Genomic DNA, 12,582 nt, shown 5'->3' on the forward strand with positions numbered 1-12,582 from the left:
AATAGGTTGAGTAGACTTTAAATTAAAATACACACACATTCACACGTTCCAAATATTATTTCCAAATGTTTGCTAGATATCCTTCCTATTTATCCCATGGCACTCAACTTTTGGATTTCCAAAAATTACATACATTATCTTCTCCCTCACCCTTGAACATACAACAGCAACAATAGTAACTCTTCTTGATGTCCTTAGTTCTGATGAGTACCGTTATTTTCCCAATCTTATAAAACCCAATGCCTTTGATTTCTTCTTACTTCCCACACCTCTACTAACCCTGCTATTTCCTTTCTTTTTTTAAAAAAAAATATTTTTTAGTTGTAAATGGATCTTTTATTAATTTATTTATATGTGGTGCCGAGGATCGAACCCAGGGCCTCACACATGCCAGGCAAGTGCTCTACCACTGAGCCACAACCCCTAACCTTGCTATTTCTAAACATCCAAAACACTGAAAACTCTGTAAATTTCATCTCCTCACTAACTCTATAGTTAGTCCCTTTCTTTTCATCCCTGTACCTTTGTCACCTCTTTCCTGGGCTCTAACTTTCATCATTCTCCACACAATTAACAGGTTAATTTTTCTGAGACTTTCCAGACACTTTCAGTGGATTCCCCCTTTGAATTCCCCTCATGAATCAAGTCCAGACTTTTAAACATGATAGTCAATTCCTTCATGCGCTGGATCCAAAATTCTTAGCTAGTCTTACCCCTTCCTATTAACCTTAATGCAACTCTCCCCACTCCAGTTGGTTGCTCCTTATTGTCTGAAAAAGTCTTTTTGATTCCTACATATCATCTTGTCATAAAATCTCTTTCACCTAAAAAGCCCCTATCTCCTCCCGACTTTGTTAATCTTTCCAATTCTTCAAAGTCATTTCTAATGCCATATCTTCCATAAGCCTCATCTACTGCCCTCCCCTAAAAAATGTGATCTGCTTTCTTCAAATTTCTCAAAGTCCTTTTATTAATGTCTTTCTCAAAGAGAGATGACTTCCACCCTACTTGACTAGATTACACAGTCTAGAAGTCAGAGACTGTTCCAAACTCATCTTCATTTCTTAGCCTCTCGGGCATCAGAAATACTATAAGTGGCTGAATAAATATGTATCGAATCGGCAAAGAAAGCAGTAGAAAATGAAGTGCTGGTTTTCACAATAAAGTTCTCCAAATGTGGTACTCATTTCACTGATAAGTGATGGAAAATGTTGGACAAGTATTGCCTGGACACCAAAACTGACATCATTTTCCAGAAACATGCCCTGATATAAACAGGTTAGCGGTACCTCAAAATCCACATTTAAAAAAAAATATATGTTTAATGGTAAAATATATAAGAAACTGTTAATAAGACATAAACACGTATTTTAGCAAAATAAAAAGTAAAACCAGTGTGATCACAACCTAGGTCAAGAAATAGAACATTGTCAGGACCCTGGAAGTCCTACCCATCTTGCTCTGCTTCCCACCAGATCACAATCCTTCCTTGCACAATCACTTTCCTGATTCTCTCTATAACCACCTCCTAGCTTTTCTTAAAAAGCAATTTTAGGGCTGAGGCTGTAGCTCAGTGGTAGAGCGCTTGCCTTGCATGCGTGAGGCACTGGGTTTGATCCTCAGCATCACATAAAAATAAACAAATAAAATAAAGGCATTTAAAAAAAAGATTAGTTTTAAAAAAAGCAATTTTAACCCTTATATGCATCACTAAAAAATACAATGTGGTTTTGCTTGCTTTTAAACTTTGTAATAAACAGTAGACTCAGTCTGTATGTGGCAAAAAAAGGTTCAAAAGTATCTTGCATCTTTAATTAAATATAGTCATTCATGTTATGTCAAATAGCTATCATTCATTAATTTTTATTTTTGTGTAATATTCCATTTTATGAATGTGCCATAGTGTGTCCATTCTGTTGATGGACATAACCATAGTCCCTTTGCTTGAGGCTATAATGAACAGTGTGGGTATAAATATTCTCTTACATGAGGCTTAATGAAGAGTGCACACATTTCTCTAAGATGACATTGCTAAAAATGTTTTAAATTGCCTCTGCAGTGTATCTTTTTGGTAAGGAATAATTTAAATTTTTCTCAAGTGGTCTAATTCTGATTTCTAGGTATTACAAAAAGTACAATATAAATATATCACATTAATTGGGATTCATGAATAAATTAGTGTATTTTCAATGATTATCGGCAATGTGTATGGTTAGTTGACCGGTTGTGTGTGGTTAGCTTGTTCACCAGTTTCAGATTGAGCATACACATAGTTTTTAGATTACTATATCAGGTGCCCATTTTATGTTTTATAGGTCCCTTCTATCCCTTAGGATTGCTTCCATTTCATCTAAAATTCTTATACTTAGCCTTTTCATGGACTCTGTAATGTCATTTTTCCTTTCCTTCACTTTTCCCCCTGTTGGGAGTCACCCTGGATCCAAAGACTAACTTCCCCATTCCCTGAGAAGAGCCATCCAATGGTGAGCCCTGCTGGCTCACATGATCCTTACCCACCAATCAGACTAGCCCTGCTGGTGCACATGATCCTTATCCACCAATCAGAAAGCACCCCATGCCAACTGTAAAAACCATTAAACTCTTAAACTGTCATAACTGTCAAACCACCCCCGGCTCTATAAATATGCAGAGCTGTTCCTCAATAAACGGGCATTTTCTCCAACGATGAGCCTTGTTCGTTCTTTCACCCCCCATTGTAGTCTCCTTTACTCTTTGTGGAGGCACAAAACCAGCAGATGTTCTGCTTCTTGTGAATTCTCTTCTTTTTAAGAACTCTCTATTCTGGGTTGGGGATGTGGCTCAGGGGTAGAGCACTTGCCTAGCATGTATAAGGCCCTAGGTTTGATCCCCAGCATGGGGAGGGGGGGACCTTCTATACCTCTATTAACTCCATGCTACCAGCCATGGCTCCCTTTTGGACCCTTCTGATGCTTTCCACTTTGTTTTCCCCCATCCACTGAACCCTGACCCTAGTGAAAGATCTAGCCCACCCTGGTGGCCCCTTTGTCATTGGTCTGTGTTCTTTTTGAAACACAAAAGGAATTGGTCCTTTAATATTAATCATTAATAAAACATACCGTGTGATTTCTGCAAAATGCTGGATTTCAAATTTTTTTCTAACAAAGTGCTACCATTTAATCCCATTTTTCCCCTTTAGACCTAATATTTAAGATTTGTTTCAGTAGAAAACATTCCACAGTGGTCCCAGTTGAAAACTTTAGTGAGAAAAGAACTAAAATAAATTCCGATCCCAAATCACACTGGACTTTATAGTCATCCATTATGAAGCTTTTCAGTAAAGCTACAGTGACTCTCCAGGAACTTAAAAAAACAAAACAAAACTGCAGTGTAGAAGGGAAGTACTACTGCCACTTCACTTTAGATACTAATTTTAGCCCACCTTGCATAAGATCTGACTAAGAACTACAAATATTTCCAACCAACCAGTAGGAAAATTATTGCCCGTGGCAGAGCCAAAGATTTTGCCTCTCCAACAACCACTTCTGTGGGAATAACAGATAACCCTGGAATTTGAGGTTTGAGGAGCTACATGCTGATTTGTCCTATAAAATAATATAAAAGTCAATTATCATACACTGATTGCATTTACATTAAAATGAGTGCACTTAAGTAAGCTGAATTTTTTATAGATGTGGCCATGTTACAAGGATAAAGTGATTTTTTTTTTTTTTTTGGTACCAGGGATGGAAACCTGGAGTGTTTAACCACTGAGAAACATCTGCAATCCTTTTTTATTTTTTATTTTGAGACAGGGTCTTGCTAAGTTGCTTAGAGCCTCACTAAGTTGCTGAGGCTGGCTTTGAACTTGTGATCCTCCCTGCCTCAGCCTCCCAAATTGCTGGGATTACAGGCATGCCACACCGTGCCCAGCAAAGCTAAATTTTTTTAAAAGACTAGAAATGACTATGGAAGTTAAAGTTATAAAAGAACAATTAACTCATTAAGTCATTCCACTGCTGCTCAGCCTGAAGAAGGTGGTGAACATTCAAGTTGATTATTGCTAATAACCTGCAATCTCATTTACCAGAATTGTAATAAAGAGAACTACATAATGGGGTACGTTGGGAACCAGAGCACTAATCTATTTTTATTCCCCGTTCTTTCTCCTACTTGCAAGCTAAGCTCAGCGTCGGCCAGAGGGAAGTAACCGTTCAAAAAGGACCGCTGTATAGAGCTGCAGGTTACCCAGTCAGCATTGGCTGCAATGTCACTGGCCATCAGGGACCCTCCCTGCAGCATTTCCAGTGGTCTGTTTACCTGCTGACAGCCCCGACCAGGGAAGTCCAGATCATTAGCACCAAGGATGACGCCTTCTCTTACGCAATGTACGCTCAGCGGGTACGAAACAAGGACATCTATGTGGAGAGGTTGCAGGACAACTCAGTCCTGTTGCACATCTCAAAGCTCCAGATGAAGGACGCTGGCGAGTATGAGTGTCACACTCCAAACACTGATGAAAAATACTATGGAAGTTACAGTGCGAAGACCAACCTAACTGGTAAGCTGTTTGTCCACTTCTGCTAGCCAGCCCCCGAGAAGCCAGTCTTCGCCACCACAGGCCTTGCAATGTGACAGACTTTATTTTGTTCTGTTTGCTTTGGGAAAAAAAGTCCCCACCCTCAGATAGTTTGGAGATTTGTTGCAAATAGGTATCTCTTATTCTTAAAAATCATCAATTCAGTTTTCCCAGTCTTCTGTGTCATGAAGATTTAGACAGTGCAAGGCCTTCCTGAAGCCTCACCCATAGGTATACATAGGTTAGTAATAGCAACAGCATTCCACAGATCTTTGAGGGTCCCCCACCCATGTTATCTCTTCTTGGAGGTAGAACAGTAAATTGGTAAGAGATCTGGTATTAATATCACAGGTGATCTGTCCATAGCTTGGAAATGACTATTCCCAAATGACTATTCTCCAACACATTCACCCATCGGGAGAGGATCCTCGAAACTTTTGCCTGAAATACCAGCACCTTTTATATACATATATTTTAAAGTTGTTGATGGACCTTTATTTTATTTATTTATATGTGGTGCCGAGAATCGAACCCAGTGCCTCATGCATGCCAGGCAAGTGCGCTACCACTGAGCCACAACTCCAGCCCAATACCAGCACATTTTTAGCTTAGCAAACTCCTACATTTACTTCAGGAGGCAGTGTTATTACCTCTTCCATGGCACCATGTAGACTGCCTCAGGCAGTGCCCCCACCGTCATTCTTCTCCATGCTCAATTCACACCACTGTCTTTACCACCCACCCAAGGCGACTAGCTCTGTGTACCCACCTTTCCCACCACATTCTGAGCTTCTCAAAAAGAGAATGCTCATCTCAGCTCCTACCACAATGGTTGCATCGAGTAAGATGCTCAACCATATTAAATGACTGGTCTAAGAGTTGCTTTCACATGAGTTTCTGCTGTTCAATTTCATTTGAGGAAGAAGAAAATGGTAAGGTAGTAGGAGAGTTACAGAAACTTAGATAAGGATTGTCTTTTAGCTGTGAATGATAACTCATAGCAGAGATTTCAGAATTTTTATTTCACAAGAAGCAGGTTAAGGCCCAGAGAACTATTGTGTTGTGCCCAAGTTCATGGAGTTGGATGGACAATCAGGGTCAAAATCTAGGTCTGGTAGCTATCGGTTGGTTTTCCCCTATAAGCTTTCTATGTGGAGTAGCTAAATTGGTTACAGCTTATGCTAATGACACAAAGCCAGGGTCCATACGGCACTGAGATATGTGCTTTGTTAAGTTCCATAGAAACACAAATGCCAATGTTCCCATTGGCAAGAGGGAAAGCCTAGGGCTAGTAAGAAACCAACCCAGAAGATGCACCCTCTCCACCTCCAGAGGCTAATTGGACAAGCATGGGTCTGTCAGGTTATCATCATTCCTTTGTTTCTAGTCATTCCAGATACCCTCTCTGCCACCATGAGTTCCCAGACTCTCAGTAAGGAGGAAGGTGAGCCTCTAGAACTTACCTGTGAGGCATCCAAAGCCACAGCTCAACATACTCATCTCTCCATCACCTGGTACCTGATGCAGGAAGGAGGAAGGAGCCAAGCCACCAGCATTATTTCTCTCTCCAGAGATTTTGTATTGACCCCTGGGCCCTCATATGCAAAGAGGTTTGCAGCTGGTGATGTGCAGCTCCACAAGCTTGGGACTGCCACCTTCAGACTGTCCATAGGCCATCTCCAGCCCTCAGATCAAGGCAAACTGTTCTGTGAAGCAGCCGAGTGGATCCAGGATCCAGATGAAACCTGGACATTCATCACGAAAAAGAAGACAGATCAAGCAACTCTGAGGGTCCAGCCAGCAGGTAATTATCATCTCCGGAAATACGTGAATTCACTAGGACTGAGTATTTATCGAACATCTTTCTATTTTTTTTTTTTAATCTTAGGTAGACTGTAAATTGCTTAGCTAGAAAATTTGAACCAGTTTTGGTTTTGTCATCTAGGCAGCATAACTAAAAAGAAGGATGCTCATTTTGGCTTTGTTCATAGGAGATTCTATATGGGACAAGGCATCTTACGTGGTTAGATTGAGCCAGGCATGGTGCCACATGCCTGTAATCCCAGCAACTTGGGAGGCTAAGGCAGGAGGATCAAAAGTTGAGGCCAGCTTGAGCAACTTAAGTGAGGCCCTGTCTCAAACTGAAAAATAAAAAAGGCTCAATGCTAGAGTGCTCCTGAGTTCCAAATCTAGTACCCACTCCTCCAAAAAAATCCCACAAAAGTTAGATTGATTCCACAAGATAGCCAGGGTTTTGTTACCATTTTTGCCAGGCACTTTGTAAGCACATTATCTACATTATTTAACTGAGTCCTACAATTCACCCTATGAGGTAAGGAGTCAACTCCCATTTTAAAAATGAGGAACCTGAAGCCAATGCTAGTACTTCTCTGAGGTCACCCAGCTGGTTAGCACAGGGGCTGGCATTCAAAGGCAAACCAGTCTCTCTCCAAAGCCCACCAACCACCACAGCTGGGCCTTAATGGAGTTCCAGTTTCCAACAGGACGCCTTGTCTCTGTCGGTGCTAAAATTTCCTTCCACTTGAACCCCTGTCCATGTTGGAATGGCATCACACCTCGTGATCCATTGACATTTTTTGTCAAAGTAGGCAGAAGAACCTTGTCTGTTTTCTGGTCTTTCTATGGAGGCTTTGATCCAATAGAAGGGAGTTGCTAAAACCATATATATCCATTGCTAAAAGTATTGCTCCAATGGTGGGTCATTGAAGTGCTCTTTCTTTTTTAAGAAGCATATTATTCCCTTCCATTATAAAATGGTCCTGTTGGCCTCAGGTATCTCAGTGAGTCCTGTGGAACCACATCATTTACACTTTCAACTTAGGAAAGTTCCACTGGATATTCCAGACCAAAAAAAAAAAAAGAGAGAGAAAGAAATAAGAGCTGGGGTGTAGCTCAGTGGTACTGTGCATACTCAGCATGCATGAGGCCCTGGGTTCAATCCCCAGTGCCCAAATGAAAAGAGAGAGTGAGAGAGAAAGACATCATCATTTACAATAATCCCACATATCAAAACGATTTTATTTTTTAATTTAAAATGCATACTTAACTATATACTTTATATATCTGTGCATACTTCTTGCTTCCTAGGGTTGCATTCAGAAAATCATGTGTGCTGTTTTTTTGTTTGTTTGTTTGTTTTGTTTTGTTTTGTTCCTGACTTAAGGAATAGTCATGGGCATGTTTTACTCTAGAAACTTTGGGAGGCCTTGAGGAGCTTACCTGAACTGTAGAGCTGAACCACCACATAAAATGCAGTCTCCGTGGTATCTGTACTGGGGTCTCACCTCTGGTTCAGACAGGACAGATGCAGTGGGCCTTCTAAATACCTGCCTTGCTTTTGTTGGCAGGGAGAGATTTTAAAGTCAGCATTACAACTGAGAGCACGTCTGCCGAAGGGAAGCCCTTGGAGCTGGCCTGCCTGGTGGTGGGCAGTGTGCGGGACCCACAGCTTCAGGGCTTTTGGTTCCTCAATGGGACAGAAATTGCCAGCATTGATGCCAGTGGAGTCCTGGACCTGAGGATGGGCTACAAAGACAGAGCGAGTCAAGGACGGCTCCAGGTTTCCAAGATGAACCCTAAGGCTTTCTCTCTCAAGATCTTCTCTGCGGGCCCAGAGGATGAAGGCGACTACAGCTGTGCAGTGTCAGAGGTGGTGAGGGCTCGGACGGGCTCCTGGCAGGTGCTGCAGAGGGAGCAGTCACCAGTCAGCCACGTGCGCCTGAGGGAGCCAGCAGGTATGTGAAGTCAGGACTGGGCAGACTTCATGGGCATAGTGGAGGTCTTCCCTTAGAGTTGGATGCCCATCAGACCATGCTGGAGGTGAAGTGGAGCAAAAAAAAAGGAAACAGGAAATCTTTGGATCCCATTTCTGAGCCATTAAGTGGGCCCTAACTATGGACACACTTCTTTATTTCTCGAAATCTCAGCTTCTTCCTCTGTAAAATGATGGCACACAATTACATGGTCAAGTCCCTTCTGGCTGCTTTAGATTATTTGATTCTATTTATTTTCCATCTGTTCTTTTTTCTTTGATAGTACTGGAGATTCAGCCCAGGGTCTCGTGCATGCTAGCTAGGCAAGTGTTCTACCACTGAGCTACATCTCCAGGTCTTTTGAAAGTTTATGTTTTAGACAGGGTCTAACTAAGTTGCTCAAGTTGGTCTTGATGCTTGTGATCCTCCTGCCTCCTGCCTCAGGTTCCCAAATAGCTAGGAGTATAGGCATGCACCAGTATGCCTGACTTGTTAGTGCTCATTTTTATAATTGAGTTTCTCTTGAAAAGCTGTATTAATGAAGCCCTCTGTCTTTGTGTGTACTTGTGTGTGCGTGGGAGGGGGAAGGCAGAGATGAGTGGGTTAAGAGTAAAGGGCAGGCTGGGCTGTGGCTCAGTGGTGGAGCGCTTGCCTAGCATGTGTGAGGCACTGGGTTTGATCCTCAGCACCACATATAAATAAATAAATTAAAGAAAGTTTCATCCCAAACTAAATAATAATAATAATAATAATAATAATAATAATAATAATAATAAAGAGTAAAGGGCTAGCTACTGGCTGCTGTATCCCTCTTTCTTGGGAATAAACAACCACATTAAATGACCTTGAGTCTGGGCTGATATCTTTCAGGGGCCTTCTATTAGTCCCCTGTTACAGGAACCTGCTGTGGGGAATCATACTTACTCATAATTCTGACTCACTCGAGAAATGAAGAGGAAAATGAGGGTGACAGTCTCAGTTCCCTGCCCTTTGGTGTTATGTGGTGAGATGTCTGTCTGAGTGTCCGGATGTGTGAAACAGGGAAAGCCACTGCCATTGATGTGATATGGTTTGTCCTATAAACCAATGGTTCATGTGCTGAAAGTTTGGCCCCCAGTGTGGCAGTGTTGAAGTAATGAAATCACAGGGGCCACCCTTGTGAGCACATTGATGTTATTTTGGGAGAGTGGATTGTTATAAAGTGAGACCTCCCCATCCACTCCCCCTCTACTTCCCTTTCTGCTTCTCTGCGGTGTTCTGATGCAGCCAGAGGGCCCTTGCCAGGAAGCCAGCACCATGCTGATTGGACCCTCCAATTACCAGCTGACCTTGAGCACAATAAACCTATTTACTTTTTAAGTTACCCAGCCTCAGGTATTTTGTTAAAGCAACACAAAACAGACTAAGATAGCCACTCAGTTTGCTTTTGCTTTGTGAAGTTTGGCTGACCTTAAACATGTTTGAATAATCAGTGCTCTTTGTGTGGAGTGAAAACAGACAAATTCACAACTGATTTTAGGATTCTCTGGGCTGAGTGTTAAGTTCAAAGTCTAGAAAGAATAATTGCCAAAAAGCAAAACAAAATTTAAAAAAAAAAATTTAAAGAATGAAACTAAGGATAAAGCTATTCTTGTTGCACTTGCTCATTAGAGGCATTTCCAAGGATAGATAAATTTCCCTTTTGTGTTCTTCTCCATCTCCCCACTGGCTAGGAATGAAGATGCACAAACTCCAGTCTGGAGTGATAGGCCAGGAAGGGTGTTGGTGTCGTTTTCACTCTAAACATTTGGTCTAACTTTCTAGGATTCAGGAAAACAATGTAGGCAGGTTTATATATTCACACAGAGCTAAATCTCTCCTTTGTGTTTCTCAACCTCCCTGGAACATGTCAGCAACCTTTCTTAAGCCCAGTATGTGGAAATTTGTGCCAAAAAGATCCAATGGTGTGCTTCGTGATCTGCAGCTCATAATCCTATCAGTGGGGTTATCTTCCAAAGCTAAAAATAATTCTTTGCATAGACTGGAGTCCAAGCTGGGCCTAATGTGTAGCGATAGGAAAACTTATTAGCATATTTATTAAGGATCTTATTTAACATTCTGTTTTGAAACTCAAACCATTGTTTGAAGTATGAGCAGAGTTTTATCATTCTATGAATATTTTAAACAGAAGGGGGCATCCACTATCACTGTGAATGTGTAACTTACACACACTTAGTAAATTTATTGTTTCTTCCTATAAGGCACTAATGACCACAATGAATTAAAAAAAAACTTAATTAAAAAAAATGATGTTAGTTTAATCTAGTCATATTGGTTATGTTAAAGTGATGAGAGTATGAGTAATAATTTCCCCTCTAATTTCTAAATTTCTATTGTGAGTCATTGAATCATTTTTATATTGAAAAAAAATTTAAAGCATAATCATACCTCCAATATCCAAAATTTAGAAGCAGGTTTGTCATTATTTTTTTAACCTATTTATGGACACTAACCTTTTTTTGCCTTTATAACTTATTCATATGTGTTCATAAAGCAGCTAAAGACTGAAGTCCTTCCTCCTTAGGGAAAAGCAATTTGCAGATTCATTTAGTTCCTCCTTAGATGTCTAATGCTAATTCTATTTTGTTTTTCTTTTTTGCTTTGAACTACCTCTGCTTTTCCCAGTGCCTCTTATTAAACACTAAAGCAAATAGCTAAACTTTACCAAGTACTTTCCCTAGCCAGCTGGCCTCAGCCCTCTATGTGTGCCCTTTGCTCAATCTTCTCAAGATGCAATGAGGTGGGTGTTATTACTACCCTCATTTCTATGGGAAAGAAAACTAAGGCTCAGAGAGGTCAAATGTGTTGCCCAGGGTAATTCTGACTCCAGGGGTCTTGGTCTTAAACTTGGTGCCAGCTGCCTAGGACACAGGAGCTCCTGATGTATCCCTCATGTATCTCTGCATTGCCCACAAAGCAACCAGGATGAGACCTTGCACAATAAACAGTTGTCGAATCCAAGTCTGCATTTCTACATATCTTGAATTTCCCATTGGGGCGCTGGCCTTACATTTGTAATCTTACACCATAATTTGGACATAACCAGGTTCCCCATTTACAACAGATGATAGATAGATAGATTTATATGTATATATATATATATATATATATACACACACACACACACACACACACACACACACACACACACATATGTACGCATATAATTTTCCCCCAAGTAATTATTTTTATGACAGTATTATGAGCAGGATCTAATTAACAATGTTTTGTTCTGTATAAGACACATCATAAACTAATTAGGGCTGATTAGGGAAGGATACATAGCAATAAAAAGATCATTTTGAATTCTGAAGGCTAAATTCTGAAAAACTAAAAATTTAAATGAGCACAGCTTCATTATTTTCAGGCTCATACACCCACCCTAATTAATCTAACAAAATATTATTGGATGTTTGCCTAACTACCTATTCTTTAGGAAAGGCTGATTTAACAAAATGATTTTTAAAATATGTGCAAACTAGAAATTGTTTGAGTGTAAGTAGGTTCTCCTGATAGTCTTTCTGCTGATTTGTTTGCCTTTTTAAGGTTTAGCAGACATTTTTCCTGAAAGTGAAGAAACAGCCCAATCTGATTTGTCTCAAGCTAGTCAAGTCCTCAGTCATGAGATTTCTCTGCATCTTAGAAAATATTTTTGTTTACTTGAAACACTTTTTTCTTCTTAAATCTGTAATCCACAGCAAGAAGCGTGGTCATATCTACCAGACAGCAAGCTGTGTGGGAAGGAGAGGCGCTTGCCCTTCTCTGCAAGACCGATGGGGTTGAGAGTCCTCTATCCGTGACCTGGTGGCACATCCCACAGGACCAGACCCAGCCCAAGCTTGTGGCTGGCATGGCGCAGGATGGCACTGTGAAGTTGGGTGTCTCCTCTGGGGACCCCGGTTACCATGGCAACATGAGGCTGGCGAAGTTGGACTGGGCCACCTTCCAGCTGGAGATCGCCTCCAGCACTGTCTCGGACAGCGGTGTGTATGAGTGCAGAGTGTCCGAAGGGGCCCAGAACCCGGCCAGAGGTCGGCACTGGACTCACAAGATTTCAGTCACCGTCAGATCTCTGAGTAAGTGCCCAAGAAACCCTTTTCTGAACTTGCACATCAGTCCCTTATTCTGAGGTGCAATCTGGTTGGGTATCATTCTGAGTCCCCCAGGAAGCAAATGTGTACCTCAGGAACACAGAGCACAGTCTCGGGCTAC

At 41.2% G+C, this 12,582-nt stretch overlaps 1 protein-coding gene across 3 annotated transcripts in view; it reads left to right on the plus strand.

The window, feature by feature from the left end:
• Cd101 (CD101 molecule) overlaps nt 1-12,582 on the plus strand; it is a 35,471-nt gene that overhangs the window by 4,812 nt on the left and 18,077 nt on the right. For all 3 annotated transcript variants that reach the window (XM_048814566.1, XM_048814567.1, XM_048814568.1), the window contains exons 2-5: nt 4,160-4,540; nt 5,946-6,362; nt 7,927-8,313; nt 12,069-12,446. In XM_048814566.1, the coding sequence (XP_048670523.1) occupies nt 4,160-4,540; nt 5,946-6,362; nt 7,927-8,313; nt 12,069-12,446 (1,563 nt within the window). The remainder of the gene's footprint in view (nt 1-4,159; nt 4,541-5,945; nt 6,363-7,926; nt 8,314-12,068; nt 12,447-12,582) is intronic.

The sequence above is a fragment of the Marmota marmota genome, unplaced genomic scaffold (assembly GCF_001458135.2).
Source record: "Marmota marmota marmota unplaced genomic scaffold, marMar, whole genome shotgun sequence".
Lineage (NCBI taxonomy): Eukaryota > Metazoa > Chordata > Mammalia > Rodentia > Sciuridae > Marmota > Marmota marmota.